At 37.4% G+C, this 20,753-nt stretch overlaps 1 protein-coding gene across 6 annotated transcripts in view; it reads left to right on the plus strand.

The window, feature by feature from the left end:
* LOC139454116 (solute carrier family 12 member 4-like) overlaps positions 1-8,238 on the plus strand; it is a 188,626-nt gene extending 180,388 nt beyond the window's left edge. For all 6 annotated transcript variants that reach the window (XM_071235634.1, XM_071235636.1, XM_071235637.1 and 3 more), the window contains one exon: positions 372-8,238. In XM_071235634.1, the coding sequence (XP_071091735.1) occupies positions 372-463 (92 nt within the window). In that variant the 3' untranslated portion in view covers positions 464-8,238. The remainder of the gene's footprint in view (positions 1-371) is intronic.
* The last annotated feature ends 12,515 nt before the right edge of the window (positions 8,239-20,753 follow it).

The following is a 20,753-nucleotide window of genomic DNA, read 5'->3' on the forward strand; positions in this document are numbered from 1 at the left end:
GCATTGATTATAGGCAGTTTTTCAAGACATACAATTTAGGGTGAAAAATGATAATATAATTTTATGAACATGTTTTTAATGATCTCATCGTTACTATAGATAGGCTGGATATTGAGTCACTGATACCATATTTGTCCGTTGTTGCAGTTTGGTTTCAAAGATTTTTTGGGTCAAAAAGTTCATTTATATCATGTGATACTTGAGTTCTGGAAGCCTTATATTTTTCTGATGCAAATTGGGAGAGCAAAGAATGTATGGTCTAAGCTTTATGGAATCTTTCCATAGGTAACAAACACTTTACAAATGATACATGTATATAGAAGGTACAGAATACATACTCTTGGATTTTACGATTCCTTGACCAGCATCAGACATGGAGTTCCTGGAAGTGTTGACAGAGGGGCTTGACAGAGTACTGATGGTCAGAGGGAGTGGCCGTGAGGTCATCACCATCTACTCTTGATGACCTTTCACCTTGGTCAAGGTCAGCGCAGAAGTCACATATCAGGGAGGCAAACAGATGCGTGATGAGGAGGTGACTTGTAATCAAACCTAGGATGTGATATCAGTTGTGGAGAAGCAGGAGTACTGTATATTTTGATAACATCGGTATACACTTTGAAGCTGTTGTGGTGGTTGGAAGGAAAATTATTTTAGTAAACTGTTTAGAGCAGGGGAAGATATTTTGTGGCAATTCCAATAACTTATATGAGCCATTAATGTAAATATCAATGTATAATCTGTATCATAAGTCAAATTCCCTTTACAAACATCATTTTAAACACAGTATTTGAAATCTAAATAATTTCTTTACTCTTTGACAATAATAATTTCATAAAAATTTCAGCAAATGTCATTCCATGGCTTTTCAGAGAGCTCCAAATCCTTTACACCTTTATGTCATGACATAACTTCTGTTAACATGGTGACCATGACTTGAATTACTGCTTCGTGAACTAACATCATTGCCTGTTTAACTTAATTTTCTATCCATGTTACATGAAACAATTTAGATATACCTCAGTTACTGTGTTGCTAAGCAACCAGTCAAGGTCACATTTTATCTGACTGTCAGTCACCTGCATATTATGTTGCAATGTATATAGAGCGCATCAGTGTGCACCTGAACTTTGTGATTTAAATTATGGAGACATTTTATGTATATCCAGTATTTAATGTCAAATGGTGTTCATATCAAATGGCGTTTTGTTCGTCTGAACAGTGTAGGGTAGTCTCTGGGTAATGGTTAAGCTGACTATAGGCACTTACAATGCCTTTTGCAGCAGGGTTCACCCATCATAGGTACTGAATGCTGAATTTCAAACAGGTGACCTCACACCTAAGTATTTACAAAAGGAATATAAAACATCAAAACATGACATGTGCCAATATTTGCCTCTTCTTCATGTTCAAATAGTGTGATATATTACAAGTAATAATTTCATGTTAAACAGTGCCAATAAGCCCCTGAAGAATTTGGCCCTCACATATTGAAGGTGGTCAAAACCTGGCAATTCTCGGGCACGGCAAATCTGTGTACCCAGAAAACATTAACATGAATAACTTTCCATTTCCACCAAGAACTCAGTTGCCTTTCTGTTGGCCTTTTTATACCTCGTCTTTATCAAAACTGAACTTAATTTTTATTTCCAAGAGTGACAATTTTGAGACATATGTGTCACATTGCGAGCATTGTGATGTTGAATGGATTTCAATAATTTTGAAACATGACCATATTAATGAAATGGCTCAATGATTTCTATTTGTGTTTTATTTCTAACTGTTTCGTGTTATTTGTTCTGTGCTGAAAACACATGTTTTATCTTCATCTGTCTTATACCTTATAAAACATCTTTCCCATGAATCAAATATTGACTTTTTGTGCCTAGATGTTGTGGCTCTGAACTTCAATAGACATCTGTCTCAGTGAAAACCAAATACTGTCTGCTTTGTCATACTGCTTTTATACCATGCTTGACCTACTTGTATTTTCATAGCCTTTCTTTTCAAAACTTGAGAATAAAGATTCAATAGTTTTCTGGTTGTAGAGGAAGCTATCATGAAAGATACCACCTGTTTACAAAAGAAACTCAAAATATTCTTCATAGAAATACTTTTGCACAAAGTTTGCACATTCTAAAATAGTATTAACAATTTTTTAGTTGGAAAACATTTATAAGCACTACGTGTAGTTGCAAAAATGTAAATGGTTGCTGTAAACAACAGTGAGTTGTGCGATCTACCGATCACTGCACACACAATTTTGCCAAAATTAATGTAAACATTACCGAATGAAATTTTGAATAAAACAATAAAATATATCACAATGAACACCTTCTTTAGAACCAGATAGTATAATAATGGAATTAAATTGAGTACTTGAGTTTGGATTTGTTGACTGGCATTTCGGGTTTTACGTGATCGCGGTGATCCGCTGATAATATTTTTTGAGATGGGGAAAACATTGTGTCAAAACTTGAGTTTATTAAAAATGTAAGTAAATTTTCAGAATCATGCTTTACCGCCAATATCGAGTTAGCGCTATATTGAAGAGCGCAATATCGAGGGAGCACTGTAGTTACAAAAATTATCTGTACACGGAATATTAAAAGTTTAATATTGACATACAAAATAAGAATATTATTTTTGTATTTCTTAAAAGCTTTTTATGATCCAGAAAGAAGAAACTAAGTTAGCTTATCCAAGTGCCAGAGGAACTATATTCCTTATGGCTATTCTGCTGACTTTAACATATCACCATGGCAACCACTATTTATGCTATTATTCAGACAACTTGTTCCATAACAGGATGAAGTATGTTGGACACTGTAGTCGTGTGTTTTGATGATTGGTGATATTTGATGCTGAACTTAAATTGGTGATGATATGTACAACAATGAAGGCCATAATGAAATGCACGTTCCTGTATATTTCATATCATGTACTGCTGGAAATATATATCTGATAGACATGTACAACATATTTTGTATGACCACATGATTTCATGAGAACTGTAAAACATAATCACTCTTCTGACAATGCATCCTGTTTCCAGTGTTGTAGATCGAGCTGCATTATATACTGTGAAACGCTGTCGATCTAGGCGGTACTGTTTGGTAGTATGGGCTTCAAATCTATGATCATGGGGCGATGTCACGCTGTATAAATGTTACTTATGGTCTAAAATATTGCACCTGTAGTTGTGATCATGTATTGACCTTTCCCAAATTTGACAAAGAAGCTGAAAATATGACACTAAACCACGTATAAAGGGCAAACACTTTGCTAGAATGTATTTCTTTTTAGTGATTCACATAGATCAACATGTCAGTCATACTGAGTTTAACAATGACTACAATTGCAACATATATTTACCTGATTTTGAACAACAAACATTTAGAATCTATTTATCACCTGTAGAAGTTTATCGTTGCATATCTTTTATATTCATGATCAGTGTTTTATCATTGTTTGTTACTACACATGGTACAGTTTTAATTTGGACCATTAGTTTTTTTCTAGTCACAGGGTCTCAAAGGATTTATCTTGTTAAATTATTTTGTTACAATGTGTTTTATGACTTAAAATTACATTCTTTTGTTAATCTCTCCCTCATGATTAGTCATTCTGTTAAATTGTACCTGATTGTGCATGTGTTTGGTACAAGGTGTGTAAGATTATGACAGTAGGATTAAGTATAAGTAATCTTGACATGTTTGTCCTCATTTCAGTTATTGTCCTTAAGTTTGAATATTTATATCATTTCTATCAAACTGTGTGAACAGGAGTACAAGTTCAAAATAAATGAAAACAACATGGTTGATGGATGGATTTCAACATCTTTGTTCGGTCAGTGCCACATTTTGGTACCAGGCTAGGTCCTCATCAGGCACGTGATGAAGCTTGCGTGATAAGGTCCTGGAACCCGTACTGAAATGTCCCATTGAAAGATAAAAGAGGTAGATGTCCATGTCAACCCAAACTCAGAAGTAATCAGTCATAAACCCATACTTATGATATGGTCAAAATCGTACAATGGAGATTTCTTATGATTATGGAAAGGGTTGTGACATTTTATATGGATTGAAACGTCTGCTTCTAAATTGCTACTTATAAATGAAGTTAAATATAAATAATGTTCACAAACTTTGAAAAATATCAAATTTTCTTTTTTGTTTTCAGTAGTTTCTTGCAAAACAAATGGTTTCATTGCAAATTGATTATCATACAAACTTCATCTATTTATCTTTGTTTCATTTAATGTTTCAAAACTAATACTTGGAATTAACACTTTTCAAAGTGTGTGTTTGTGTGAGGTTGTCTCCCCTTCATAAAGTTCAGCTACGTTACAAATAATCCAGGATCTGTAGGTGATGATTATTGCTTTATCTGGTATGTAGCAGGATGCTGCCCACTAGAAGGCGTGCATAACAACCAGGAATGTTACGCTGATGTCTTCGACTGAAAATGTCCTGAATACTGTATAGGAACTAATCCAGTACGAACAAGGGAACTTGTGGTGATTATAACTCAAATTATAGTGATAATATAAAAGTAGCATTTTGAAATGTAATGTTTATATGAAAAGGAAAAATGCTAATAACAACTATAAGATTAGGCCATAACAAATTAATTATTTGTTCATCAGATTCTTGGGTCAAGAGTAACGTCAAACCCTCGTGAAAAAAGGGCAGAATGAAAATTTCTCTCGGCTCGTATGTGTCATGTTGTGTTGTCCCACTCTGTAATAAGGCAATACATGCTAAAGATTTCAGGAAGTACCTGTTGTTTTTCTTGCCAAAACTTTATTAACAAAGCATTTTGCCCAATATTTTTAGCTGATAAACTGGTGACATGTGCCTTATGATATATCAACACACACAAAAGTTAGGGGGAGAAAAATGCCAGAGATTTTGACAAACAGATAATGCATTTGTTATGGCACAGGTTTGGTACTGCTGAGCTTCGACATGTACTTTCCTATTGGTGCTTCATTGTAGATGGGATTTGCTGCCCTATCAGTCGTAGGTTGGTAGTTGCTGGGCATCTGACTTGGGTAACAAGCTAGAAACTCTTGTTTCAATACTTTTGTAGATGTATACAGATATATACAACGAAACTGTAGATTTGCTATGTAACATGCTGACCATATATTAATATTGACCCATTAACTTTCTATGTGCATGATTTCTCCAAGTATGGCTCATTCCGAAATATTTACAGTGTGTAGTCTGTGTTGAATTAACTCTTCATGGGTGTCTATCATGTGTCCCATAATCTTTCACAGTTTGAATGGCAGTTTTGCTCTTGAGATCACAACAGGTTAATTACTCAGTGAATAAATTATTCAATGTCCTTGACTCCGTATGGTAAATGATTTACACTGATGGATGAAACTTATATCATTATCAAGAAACACATCGTTAAAGCCCTCCATTTTATAATCTTTATTATATACCTATCTGAGTAGATTATTTCAAGATAGATTATTAGTCAGTTAAGCTCTTTATTGGCTAAAAGCTTGTGAAAACAACTGTCTAGGTATTTAGAAATAATTCAAAAGAAAGTTTTGAGAGAATGTGTGGTTTCCTTACATTGTGAACTAAATTATGCTCATAATATTATACTAACTTTTCTTTGAAGGAGTTTTGTCAGTGTGTATGCTTACAGAATGTAGTATGCAGTTGCATTGTGGGAGACTTTATACTTTTTACTTTTAGCAAATGATATTAACGTATTATCCTACCACGTAGAATGATAATATTGAAAAATAGTTTGTGAAACAGATTTATATAATATATGTTTCCATGCATTTTCATGGGCACTTGTATCATACATTTACTACAGTGACATTATAGAACAATATATTCCTATTCAATATAATATAATTATCTTGTATCGCATTAGATCTGTCCATGAGAGGGAAATCGTGATTGTTAGTGTGTTTCAAGTTGATAAAGTTAGTGATTATATGCAAAACCTGTTTTTATGAAAGAAATATTTTACTTTGATGACCTTCACTTTCAGGTACTTTGTATGATTAATCGTATCTGTAATATCTTCTGATGTTAGCTCAGGCTTACTTATATGTTCATATGCATAGGGGTCTGTGGTTGTTTGATAGATGTGTAGAAATTTTATGAAATGAATTTTGCGTTTGGAGAAAGATTTCCGACCTATGATGCACACATGCAGATGTAGTTATGATGCATACATGCAGATGTAGTTGTGATGCATACATGCAGATGTCGACGTGATGCATACATGCAGATGTCGACGTGATGCATACATGCAGATGTAGTTGTGATGCATACATGCAGATGTAGTTTTGATGCATACATGCAGAAGTCATCGTGATTCATACATGCAGATGTAGTCGTGATGCAAGCGTTGTGTAGTTGATGTGTTGTAACAGTGTATTGCATGAAACCAACAACCTTATCCATGTATATTCACACAAATGTGACATTTAGCCTAGCTGTAGGACATGCTATGTGGTTGGCCGTACATGTGATAAACAGTCCACTCTTGTTCTCATTCCCTGGTCAGTAGCAAGTCGTCATCATTACCTATGAAAGACTTTCTGAAATAACATACCCACAAAGCATTCCCACTATCTAAGATGACTAGGTCAGGCTGTTGTTTAAACTTTCTGATGTTTCAGGTTTCTATTGGATTTAACAAGAGTGAGTGAGTGAGTTGGGTTTTATGCTGCTTTTAGCAATATTCAAGCAAAAACACAGCTGGGGACACCAGAAATAGGCTTCACACATTGTATCCATGTGGGGAATCAAACCCGGGTGTTTAGCTGACAAGCAAACACTGTAACCACTGGGTTAACCCACCGCCCCGGATTATATTTCAAAGTAAATGGAGTCAGCATCAGGGAATGAGAAACAAGAGGGAATCTTTATCTTCCTTAGGTCGATAATCTTCTATGTTTACAGGTTCCATATGATAATTAAAATAATTTTATCTTTTTAATAATTTTTTTAAAAAGAACAATTTGTAAACATTCAAAATATTTTTAATAAGGCATGCTTTATGCATATTGTTTTGGTTGTATTCCTCAAAACATATCTGTAAACTATGAAGCAAGACTGGTTGATCTGTTCTTGGGCTGTAGTTTTCACATGCTGGTACATTGTTGACCTGTACTCTGTTGACTGTACATATATATTCTATTTTACTTGGGAGTCCATCAATCCCTGTCATTGTCATTTTGAAGACAGCATTTTATATGTGTGGGGGAATTACTTTTGAAGCTGATATTGTATATAGAGAAACTGATAATATTGTAATATAAGTGAGGACAATAAAAGGCATGTCTGTTTAAATTATTTGTGATCACATACCAAATAAACATCAAATTGATATGTATTTGTTTATATACTCTTTGTGTTCCTGCCTCAGAAAAATGCTTTTAGATATCAAAAACAAGGTCCTGATAAATGAGAATGTTGTACAAATTTGTGTTTGATATCACATATGACAAGTGTGTGTTATTTAGGTGACATTCATGATATGCAGATAATAACTTATGACATGAATTCTAAAAGGTATATATGGTAATTGTAACACTTTAATTCACATTTAATGGAAGCTCTATATTGATCCAATGTTTCAAATATTTATGATTTTTCTTACCATTTCAAATCGTAAGTACAGTTTTACTCTGTGAAAGTAAAGCTCGTTAAAGTTCTGATTTTATTCTGTTTTCTCACCAATGCATACTTTTTGGACAAACTTAAAAATTATAAGGCACTATGGTACATTTATGTGATACCTCTAACATGTGAGTTAAACACATCTTACTGTTGGGAACAGTGCTAAAATACTGACCTGCCTGTGTGTTGTGTGTGATTGTTTCAGATGTTCACAGTATTAATCTCAGGATATTGTTTCTACTTACACAAAAAACTTTACATGTCTCGCCTCTTATTGGAAGAAAATGTTTTAGAAGAGAACTAAATTGTAATACTCGACAGAATGAGGACGTTATCAGGACAGACATTTAAAAACTATCACTGAAATATCAATCATAGTCTCTCATGGTGTAAAGGTTACAATGTGTCTCATTTATCATGGCCTTGTCAGTTCGTGTAGAGAGTGGAGATGCATATGTTTCAGTTGATACAGACCTGCTGGTGTCAACAGCGCTGGGGACATCCTAGTCTATGGAGCAGTTATTTTTTCAAACATAGATTGCTTCAGAACTAAAGTCACGTCAGAATTAAACTCTTGTCTGTTGTTTGTACATGTGCATAAACACAAGGAAATGCCTGGTGCCAGTGACAGTAACAACAGACAGAGGGGTGAAGCCAGAGTGTGTCACCATCACCATTGGACAAGAGGGGAAATTTCTTATCAGTGTCATTGAAAACGTCAATGAATTGGAAATAGTAGTCATAGTCTTGGATCTACAGTTGCTCCTTAAAACATTCTGTTACCCTACAGCTGGTTTGAGCATAACAGCCTATAAAATGTATTGTTGATTGTAAGGTATTACTTTGTGTCATTCAAACCCTAGATAAACAAATCTTGGCAGATGAACAGCCAATAACAATCCGACGTATAAACATACGTACATACTGATACTGTACATGTGATACTGTCATCATTGTTGTTTAGTCACTGTCGAATTTTAAACATATGACGTCATGGCCCTAATCGTACATAACAATCAAAAACAATTACTACATGACATTTGAACAATATCCTGTTCAAGTATTAAGGCTATAAGAAAAGTTGTCACTCCTGCAGTTCCCTTTTGCTCGTGTGTTGGTTCGTATAAAAGACAAGGATCATTGGTGTTTGTCAGCATCGTGGATGGAAATTATTACAAGTCTGCTAGCCCAGACAAGTTTTTTAAATGATAAAGGTATCCTAAGGGCTAGCAGAATTTAAAACAATGTCATTATGGAGGGTATTGCCGTAAAAGGTGACTATGCTTCTCGTAAAAGGCGACTAACGGGATCGGGTGGTCAGGCTCACTGACCTGGTTGATGCATGTCATCGTATCCCAATTGCTTGATATCACAATCGATGCTCATGATATTAATCGCTGGATTGTCTGCTCCAGACTCGATTATTTACAGACCACCGTCATATAGCTAGAATATTGCTGAATGCGGCGTTTAACAACAAACCAGCCAACCAACCAATTGCTATATCTTATCACTATTCAGGCTAATAGACGTTCTAGATTAGTTTCCATCGTGACAGTGTTCCGTCGTCTTGTTGATTTATCTGTTTCTCTGACACTGTACCATAACTAGAAACAGTTAAATGACGGAACTTGTCTCAGGACCAAGTTGCAGTGGCAGCAAGTGTAAGTCAAGTCCCTCAATAAATATGGAACACCAACGCCAGAGAATAACCAATCTCGATTATCCGCGGATCCCATTGGACATGAAAGGCCAAATCGCTGTCGGTTTCACACAGGACACTCAAGTGCGTAGACCTAGTGAGTGAGTGAGTTGTTTTTAACACCGTTTTGAACAGTGTTCCAGTCATATCACGGCATGTCGGCTTGATATGGCAGGAAAACCCGAAGTTACGCAACGTTTACAACTTTGGTGAAACGAACGAGCACAGGTATGGGTGACTGAAAATGTGTCGCGATACTGTGGAGTCAACTTAGACGTGTGTAATTCCCACTGCCTGCCAGCAACATATGTATGTAAAATTATGACAGGGGTAGTTTGTACATCACAGCCATCACAACGTGCCAGTTCACACAATTCACAGCGTACGTGAGATTAATACATAATGTCACTAATAACGAACACGTTAACATAATATAGCAATATATCTATCATGCTTAATGAAAGCATTTAGGACCATCCCACACTACATCATGTTTCTACTACCCTGCACCCTGCATCCCGCCATGGGGACGTGTTAAAAGACTGTCGCAACTCCTGCCTGCCATCGCCGCACAGAACGTGTTATCATTGCCAGGACATACCCAACTTTGTGTACCGCCACAGAATCCGTTTGAATATCTGCTATGGAAAATACACCCGCAAAAAACAAGAAGGCCATGATGTTTGAGCTTATTCTGAACCACGCGTCATTTCCCAGATCTCGTGTTTAACAAGACGTGAGGTGTTTACTAACGTGTATAGAGAACATGTACTTGGGTTGTGCTATGGACACTGTGCAGATAATCTTGTTATAATATCCCTACACACCATGCAGAATGCACGGTTCATGGTGGAAAAGGCTGTTGGTGTGGAGAACGGTCACGTTGGTGTTATCGCGAGTCGTCAGGAGAACGGTCACATAATTCCGGATTGTGGTATTGAAATTTCATTACATGACATTCCGGCCGACGTCCGAGGTAAGCTGAGATCCCATATTACCGGGATTGTTTCGGTGTTTATAACGCCATGTTGTTGTCATCCTCCAATCAAATCCTGGTAAGACTCGGCGAGTAACGGATGTGTAAAGTAAATATAAATATAAACCAGAGAATAATCACTGTCGATTATCCGCGGAAATGGGCTCTTTTGGAACTTCAGTTTCAGTGAGCTCATGGCACGCAAATTCGACATATCTGATAATACGAGATATTCAGTAAGTATATGATATGCAAAATAAAGCATGTGATATGGTAGTATAGTAATCTACCCACCACATTTAGTTTTACTGCATTTTCGGCAAAAGCTTCTTTGTCTATTAATAGTGTGTAACCCCAGCAATGGTGTCTCTTACATGGCCTTTCTGTTCTTATCTTTAGGATATTTTATATGCAGTACGTATGTGGTATGCATATAAAAATGTTTATGCATGTATTAATTTTGACCCTGCTCAGACTTTACATAATATTATTTTTTTCCTTATCTAGTTTTATTGCTATCTCCTTTCGACTATTTTAGCTTGAATTCTGGGTTTATGATCCCAGCAATGGTGTCGCTAAAGCTTCTCATAGAATGCTCGCCCTGTGTCATGGAAGCCAACATAAATGCCAATTTGCCATTACCCTGCCATTCCTGCAGGTATCGTTATCAAATTTCCCATGCTGTGCATATTTGTTTACCGTTTTATTATGACTTTATTATAATTCATATTTTATAGAAACTTGTAAGGTGAGCTACATAGCCCCGAGGCTCCATGTTTGGTCCATGTATTGATGTTATAACTAATGTACAAGAAACCTTATACTGCATGTAAAAAAATATCAAAATGCATGTGTGAGATATATTCTCTGTGATCTCTATTCTAAGTAGGTTATAACGTAGCCCTTTTGTACATTATTCACTGCAGAAGAATTCATGTATAGATGAGGCATGCATTACATCAGAATTTAATGATCTGTAATGAAATACAGGTACGCAAAGGTTACATTAGGTAATTACAGTGTTACAAATCAAGTCAAGTTTCTTTATCGTTCATGTGTTCATATGCAAGCAACACCCAATTAATTTGGCAATGGTGATTTATTAAATCTTATCCGGAGTTCTGAATGTCTACTGTAACAGGTGCACAGTGCTAAGAGCTGATTAAGGGTAATAGACATCTGTGATCATGTAACACCAAACAAATTGTCCAGAATCCTGGGTCCCTTGAAGTCGTCTTTGGGGTTAAAAGGAAAGCGATACATCAATACGTCTTTTACCCTTATAGTTGCTGTATATCGTTAACCAGAAATGAAAATAACCACATTTATAGACACCTCGCATGCTGAGCCTCAAATAAAGACCGAATATGAATAGGACATTTTCAAAGCCAAGTAGGAACCATAAGATGTCCAACTATACACTGTTAAACTTGAATCATGAACAAAATACCTGATTCAATTAAGAGTTTTATATAAAAGCGACAAAACCATTTCCATAATTATAAGAAATATCTTCTGAAAAGCAGAGTCCATGGTACTATTCGTATATCGTTCATTCTTTATCACAAGCATGTATTTATGAATTACTGTCAAATAGTACTAGGTGTTCGCGAAAAGGTGAGCATATCCCGCCCCACCGGTGGCACCCGACACAAACGCATGCAAAGGTAAGTCAAGGCTCAGTTGAACAAACACATATTGACATACGGCAAAGTCAAAATTGAAAATAATTTTGGTAACTGGTGAGTCAAATTTGGAAATGCCCTCCTCATGTCTACAGAGTAATTTCTGAGAGTTTCACTAACGCCTTTATAACTGCTGAACCCTGATCAAACGACAAGGGTCGTATGATTACATATGCACAATTATTATTCCGATTGGGAGCGGTCGGGTAGCCTAGTGGTTAAAGCGTTCGCTCGTCACGCAGAAGACCCGGGTTCGATTCCCGACATGGGTACAATGTGTGAAGCCCATTTCTGGTGTCCCCCCGCCGTGATATTGCTGGAATATTGCTAAAAGCGGCGTAAAACCATACTCACTCACTCACTATTATTCCGATTGTGTGTGTTTATGCATTACGTATCTATCGTGTTGTGTCGGTAATCTCATTAACGCATCGCAATTATTTCAATGGAAATATGCGAACGGGTACTTCAGTGGTATACACGTGTATTCCCTTTGTGCATACGTGGTGCTATGTTCGTCGCACGTCTGTCGGGCCGTCTTTATAAGTAATGATGTCCCAAAGTTAAACATCTCAAAATAATTTGTCTTACTGTGGTAATACTTAACTTTTATTTAAATAACAAACAAACCATCACTTACTTCCTGGTATCATTAATGGACATTTATATTCTTAATGAATAAGTCATATTTTCGACAAGTTACTTGGATAACATGTTTTAAGCCATCTTGCAGAAATGTTACCAGGGTCTGAACTAACTGCCTGTCCGCCTGCGCGTGCTGGTAACTTTTCTGTCGGGCTGCATGAAATTTTACTCCACCTGCCTGACTGTCTGGCAGATAATTTAAAGATTAAGTATGTATTCAGTTTTACTATTATTCCTTGTAGATTTTCGAGTAATTGTTTGCATTATTTCAAATGAATCAAGATTTAATTTGTCTCTTAGTTTTTGCAATTTTTCAACATTTAAAATGCCTGAATGCGGGCAGGTAACTTTGAAGATGGGCAGGCAACACATATGGATCACCTGCCCGACTGTCTTGGGTTTTAAGATTATTTCAAACACTGAATGTCCCTAACTTCACACACGACACTAGTGTGGATCGTGTACTGTAATGAACGCAGAGTTGAATAATAGATAGCAACTTCTTTATTCGTTCACTATGTGTAATTTCGGTGCACATGCTGGTTCCTTTATAAAAATACATACTTACCCGTCAATCAAATTAACCAATAGCCACCTGTCAGTCAAACAACACGGGTGACCAATCAGAAAGTCTGATGTGTTGCAGCATCCTCCGTTGTGTCCGACAAAGAATGAAGAGATTTTTCAGGCAATCTTTTAGGATTTACCTTTTTTAATGTTTTATTCAACACAAAGTGTAGATTTAAAACTACGAGGAATTACGTAACATGAAAGACGTAATCGGGCTAGAGAACTTATTCTCACCTGATTGATGGGTGTGCTTAAGTCCACTTTGTCGATAGCTTAATTGTAACTGTATATACAAACTGCCAATGCAAGAGAATAACCAGTCAAGACTATCTACCTAAACCAATTCCATTTGGCGTAGAATGCAAAATAGCTGTAAAAATTACGTTAATGGACCACTGAAATTCAGTGATGACACCAGGTGTTCGCGAAAAGGGTAAGCATTCTCACATGTCCCATTCCTGATCCCAACATAAGAGAAATACTTGTCATCGAAAAAATAAAGTGTATTAAGCTTTAAGATGGAAAAAATGGGCTGTATATTACTTGAGAGAAATATTGATAGGATCTATTGGGCATTGCAATCTGAGGACTGAAACTGATTAAAATCCAGTGATCATGCAGTGACGTTAGGAGAAATGGGGTTTAACGTCGCGTCCAAGAATATTGCACTTATATAGCGACGTGCATGTACCTGTGTGTCTGCTTGTACAAGACTGGACTGATGCCGGTTTTGTGGTGCTAGCACACTGAGATACCATGCCGCAGTTTAACATGAATGTCCCACTCAGACGCATATATACTGACTCCGAGTAGTCCTTGTTTTAGCCCCATAATGCGGAGCGCCAGGCAGGGTAACAACAAGTACCATCTTTTAACGTTTTTTGGTATGACGCGGCCTGGGATCGAACCCCGGACCTTCCCTTCCCTCTCTTTGGGCGGAGGGGCGGTCGGGTAGCCTGGTGGTTAAAGCGTTCGCTCGTCACGCCGAAGACCCGGGTTCGATTCCCGACATGGGTACAATGTGTGAAGCCCATTTCTGGTGTCCCCCGCCGTGATATTGCTGGAATATTGCTAAAAGCGGCGTAAAACCATACTCACTCACTCACTCTTCGGGCGGACACTCTACCACTAGACCACGGAGGCGGTCCCAGTAACAAGTAGCTAGCGGGCTGTGTACAAGAACGCTCCTGTCAATGCTTTGTCTACATTGTCATATTATAGTATCATGCATTCGTGCCCTAGATATCAATTTGTCATACTGGAAATAAAGGTAGAAAACACTCACCAAATATCTGTATCTGAACAAGTATAGCAAGCACTATTTGGCCTACCTTGCATATTTCGGTGAAGAAAAGATTCGCCCCAACGGTAGTGTGATAGCAGACGACTCTTCCCGCCTACAGGCACGGACTTATGTTAGTACCGCAGTAATAAATAAATTAACACGACACCTCATTTGTGATCAACCAAAATTAATATTTCCTCTGCAATATGTACCAAAAACGATTTAAGTGAACACTAACAAATTTATTATTTATTATTTTATATTTTTCGGTCCATATTCTAGGTCCGTGTTCAGTGATCACATATGATACATGGTTACAGTGCCTCGGCATCTACAATGCCCTTATTTAGTGTCATAAGGCATCCACATCAGATCCAGACCTGTCACAAGGCGTCCGTTTAAGATCTAGATTCTATCCAGTTTTAGAAACACAGGTTTCAGCAACAAAGCCGGGTTTTCATTGGAAAATAATAATTATGTATTAGTTTTCAGTTCCCAAAGACTTATATACATCTATAAACGTCTTTGGTTCTTCCTTCGTGTCGGCGTCCGGAATTTCACTTGGAATCGACGGTGTCAAAATGTCCGGGAAAATGCAAATAACACTGATTCAATTCAACCTTTATGCAAAAAATTTGTATGTTCATTCGAATTTACACACCATGAATTATAATAAACTAAATGCGTCAATGACACGACCAAGCACTGGGAAAACGTAATGAATGATGCAAGTCGACGCTTTTGTGCGTGATTGATTGGCACATCTCCGAGTGGGTGGTCATCGTTTTAATTGTTTGCCTCATAATGGACACTCGATGAAAATACAAGTTGTGTGTTCTTTTGGCTCATAGTCGCTCATATCTCAAAGTACATTTGAGACATGAAGTATTGACATGGAAAATGCTCCTTTAAAATTTACTGTCATTACAATGCCAAATAAATTGTCATAACCTATACCAACAATACATAAACACGTTCGGGGATGGGGGGTGGGGGTCTGGGTTAGTAAACATAACGTAACGGTATGTATTACCGATAGTAAGACAGCACCCCCAGGTCCTACATGATTACAGTATTATCACCTATATGGAGTAAAGGATTGCTACTGTGTCATTATCTTCCGAATAGGAACGGGGGTGTCAGTGTGTGGCCATTGTATATCAAGAAATATACCATGGAGGACATCTATTGTCTGTGGGCATATACCTAGTGCAAGAACAAAGGCTACTGTATAAAGGTAGGATCAGTTCTCGGCAGACTCATCGTTCCGTCGATAGACGTTGAAATATAGCTTGCCGAGCCACCAATAAAGCGTGCAAAATTACATAGGCCAATATTTGCTCTGGATAATCATTGTGGTTGTTTTTATTTGTTAGCAGGTACTATAGGTAAGTGGACGGGCAAATGGATTGTCAATGATATGAATGGTCAACAATATTAAAACCGATAGCAAAGGGTATTAGCGGTGTGCATTCTAACTATGAAGAGTGTAATCCTAAAATACAGAGTTTGTTCTTATATTAACTCGACCTTTTCCTTGTGCCCGTTGTTCTACGTGGTAGAGAGGTCGTTATGTATATCAACACCTGATTCAACATGTTCTTTCGTTAACCATTCCTCGTCCATGTTTTGTTCTTTTTTATTTAAAACAACAAATGAATTTAAAACAAATTATAGTGGTAAAAATAACGAAAAACAAAACTTGAATTTGTTTTGGCCTAAATAGTCACAGGGTCGTGCTACTGATTGACTGGCAGTTGTACTAAAGAAAAATAAGAACCTTTTCATTCCTATCTGAAAATCTCAGTACTTCCATAGCAGTGGAGTATCAAACAATGCACCTGTGTTATGAGAGTGGAGTAGATGTGTGTGTAATTCATGCAGCTTTGCATGCAGCGTTACCCAAGACTTGTGTGTGATCCTTGGCAGATAACGTCGGTTAACGACTAGCCGTAAACAGTTATAAATGGGTACCCATAATGAACCATAAGCGGAAGGTTGTGTATGTGGAATCTGGAATTTTCTTCAACCTTTGGAAACTAGGGAAAATACCTTTAACCCCGTGTATTCTCGATTTGCGTTTGAAGTCTGTATGTTGCAAGTTCTAACCTTAACTAAAAAGCCATTACTTTTGTGTGCTAATATTCCATTTGGAGGAGTATAATATTTAATGGTAATGAAGATTGTTCTATTAACCTGGTTCATTTCTCAACAATTCTGCAATCATCTACCCAGTATACATGCCTGCCAATAGGTCAAGTCGCAGGTGGATCTAGTATGTAATAGCGTGGATATTCTTTGAACACATTACTCCTAATATGGAATATCCTATCTTCTGAAGAGGTCTGCTGCACAGCAATACCCGGATGTTGTGGAAATACATTCCAAGATATAAGTGAATATACGCCGATATGGAAGTGGTAGTGCCTTTGGTTGATTCGGGTGAGTAAGTGTAGGGTACGAAACATGAGGTTGGGCGTGTGTATAGGTCTTGTTTGTGATGTTGTTGTTGATTTTGTTTATTGGTTTAAGTTATGAATTTGTTTTTATTTAACAAGGGGATAAACTTACAATTGCAATTTTGAATGAGCCAAAGCATTTTATATCAAATGTTTTGGGTTTTGTTAATCAAAGAATTAGGTATTGATTTCATATATAGTTTACGTGTACTAGTACCAGTTTTTACTGATAGAACGACATATAAGGTTGAACGTTTGCTTATCCCTGCACTTATACACATCACATAAAAACCATATCGTTTGTGTAGCTATAGTTTCAACAAAATCAGTAAATGTCATCGGATTTTCTGGTCCATCGATCACTTTATTGTCTTGGTTGTTTAAAGATCGCCGTTGCATGGCAGGAATTACTTACCCTTTTCGCGAGCACCTTGTGACGTCACTGATTTGCAGCCCTTACTCAATTTCAGTGATCCATTCATATATTCTTTTTACGCAAAATAGAAACTATTTCGGGGGATAATTGAGACGGGTTATTGTCTTTCGTTGACGTTTTATGTTATCTTAGGCAACCGATATGAATGTCATCCTTCAGCAATTGTTGTTGAAGTGCACGTTGACCAAACCATGACTACTTGGCCTAAATACACAAAGGAGGAGGCAACCGTCCTGAGGCATTTATATATCAGTACCTGCCAGAATATATGCCCGGTGTGTATAATTCAGTGTCTTAACCTGGTCGCGCCTTTAATTCGTACACTGAAATCTGACACGTTTATAAATTGGCAGTTGTACGGGAACTATTACCTAGGTCGGTCTAGGGCCCAGATCCCGGTACACATGTATACAGTAGGCTCGCCATTGTAATTGTTTACCGTGGTTTCCGCAGCACTCCACTACTTGCTTGGGTGAGTCTATAGTCTGGGACGCGGGTTGTAGTGAAGGAATTAATAATGTCTCACATAGCCTATCATGGTGGGATTAACTTGACCAGATTGTCAGTATACCTAACTGCCAGTTCCAGGTGCATAAGGGGCTGACAATTATATGATGGGTAATGTGTGCACATGTGTGCGTGTGTGTGCGTGCGTGCGTGCGTGCGTGCGTGCGTGCGTGCGTGTGTGTGTGTGTGCGCATATTCCAAGGGCAAGAGAGTTAACTGACTTTGAAGGTCCAGTTTCCACCCTTGCCGAACTAGGCTGGAATTACTGGGCTCGATCGTAGCGCCACCAGTGGCTATTACCAGTTATGTCCCTTCTAAGCCTCTCCTATGGACCAATCAGATTCCACCTCTCGTATCACTTGCGTTTGTTTCGCCCAATCAGGACAATCTGGTCGATAATAAAGATCTATAATGTGATAAAACGGGTCTTATATATCGCGAAATGCATCAAATCACGTGAGCACCAAATACGTGGATCGATGCTCATGATATCAGTCACTGGATTGTCTGGTCCAGACTCGATTGTTTACCAGACCGCCGTCATATAGCCGGAATATTGCTGAGTGCGGCGTTAAACAATTGTTCATCGCACGTTATTGCATGTTATTATGAAAAACCAGGTCGTGTATATAAGAATTCTTAAATCTACAAACTACGGGCTACATCAGTTTTGGATCACATTTGCAAATAATTCTGGTACTTTGCCAAATATACCAAGGTAATACGCAAACTGTATATACAATATAAATTATATATATAGGTGAACTTCATATGTGCCTAGCATTAGGTGTACGTGGTTAGATTTCAAAGGAGCACCAGACCCGAGTTGGCAGTATATACTGCTCAAAGTTTGCTAAGAATCACCACTTTATAAATTAATACGTCAAATTGTGTGCATCTGTTGAAAACGCCAAAGACATTATTGCTTGAAGAAATGTTTCATGAACAAAGGTTCGTTATTATGTGCCACGCAAAGCCAAGAGACAACATGTGATCAATAATCAGCCAGATCGCCCGTCAAAATGAATGAGTATCTAACCAAAACCACCCATTTTAGTTCGTAATAACCGTAGTTCGTTATAAGCATATATACAGCATATATGCAACACATGGCTGGGGCTAAGAAGTAAGTTCGTTATATCGGTCAGTTCGTTTTATAATGCACATCACTCTACAAGTAATGATTACCCGAACTACCCAGGGATAATGTCTGAGAGGTCTAATTAGTGGGGAGGGGGTGGGGGTGGGGTGGGGTGGGCGTTGTGCAACACGAAGACATCAAACGGGCAAGAGTCACAATGCTGGAACATCGCTGGACGGTGTATTGAAATAAACTGAGATTATATTTTCAAATGAATGTGTCAACGATATTTATTCTGAACGATTTTATTTGTGAGGCTACGAACTTTGCGAGTTAACCTTGTATGTGTTGTGAAATATGTAGCCATCAAGTTCAGAGACTGTGACTGTTAAATTGTCTATGGTCAGAAACATTCACGTGAAGTATAATCTCATACTAAATAAAAAGCATATAAAGGTATAAAGCAGTTTCTGAGATGAAATATATCTTATATTTGAAATACTATCAACAATAGCCATTGTCAACTACAAATTTAGGATCATTATCATCTACACAAAATATCAGCTCCATCGATCACTGCGAAACTCTTAAAAGTTTCATTTTCTTTTCGTTTCTAGGAAAACAGTATATGTAAACTAAATGCCATGATTAAATCTATATCCCATTTTAGTGCGACAGAAATCCTACCAAAGCATCATCTCTCTTGGCAGTTCGGCTTCTAGCAAGATGGAGCGTAAAACAAATCAGAGTTGCGTCCCTTGGTCCTCTGGTCTTTAGTTCGAATCCTAGATCACAATCCAGCTCATAGTCATGCTTGTGGGTCTCACCGAAAGGGTAAACGTCTAAGACCTCAATCACTTCGGGCTTTCCTCCCACGCCAAGCCCTTAGACCTAGACTGGAAGCACTTTCCAAAATGAATTAACAAAATAACACAAAGTTCAGAGATATCAATTATTCTGGTCCCTTGGTGTGTTCAGAATGCATAAAAAAACCTGGAATCTCTGGAATGATACAACTATTTGTAAACAATGTTTCAGTCAAATGTATTAATGTTGCATGTTGTTTGTTTACTTGTATAAGGTAATATTAGACACTATTTACTGTTTATTGTAATAAAATGGAGACCAAGACAAACTCATTTACAGAAGATGAAGTTGGTTGTGCTATCTTTTCAGAGTTTCAATAAGATTAAATAACTGATCAGAGACACATTCAATACAGTTTGGTCTGAACATAATTTAACAATAGATCTAAAGGTTTCAACAACTGGGGTTTACGCGGTATATGTACTTGGCGTTCCGTTTGACCTCTCCAATCCTGGCACCGTACGTAGAGATGGATCTGTTCTCTCTGTTCTCTGCAGAAATCTTTTGTACTCATGTCAGAATGGAATCTCATGTGTATTTGTACCGGCGCATGTTGTGGGCGGGAGTGTGAACGAGTATTACTTCAATAAACCTGTATCTATATATTCAGTTGTGTTAATATATAATTCAGGAACCGACAGAGATAAGAAAATAAACATCGACCTGATATATCCTAACCTCTACAATAGTTCCATCGTTGTAGGTGGCAACGACTCCACAAAAAGACGAAGGATATATTCATTTAATAGGATTACGAACCCGTTCAAATTAATTGAAGTTGGAAAAAAAGAAAGAAAAAGCCACGTATAAGTAACCTTTTAACATTTAGAAACATTCACAATCAAGACGTAGATATTATAAAATGAATAGTGT

The sequence above is a fragment of the Haliotis cracherodii genome, unplaced genomic scaffold (assembly GCF_022045235.1).
Source record: "Haliotis cracherodii isolate W230 unplaced genomic scaffold, xgHalCrac1.p SCAF_10, whole genome shotgun sequence".
Lineage (NCBI taxonomy): Eukaryota > Metazoa > Mollusca > Gastropoda > Lepetellida > Haliotidae > Haliotis > Haliotis cracherodii.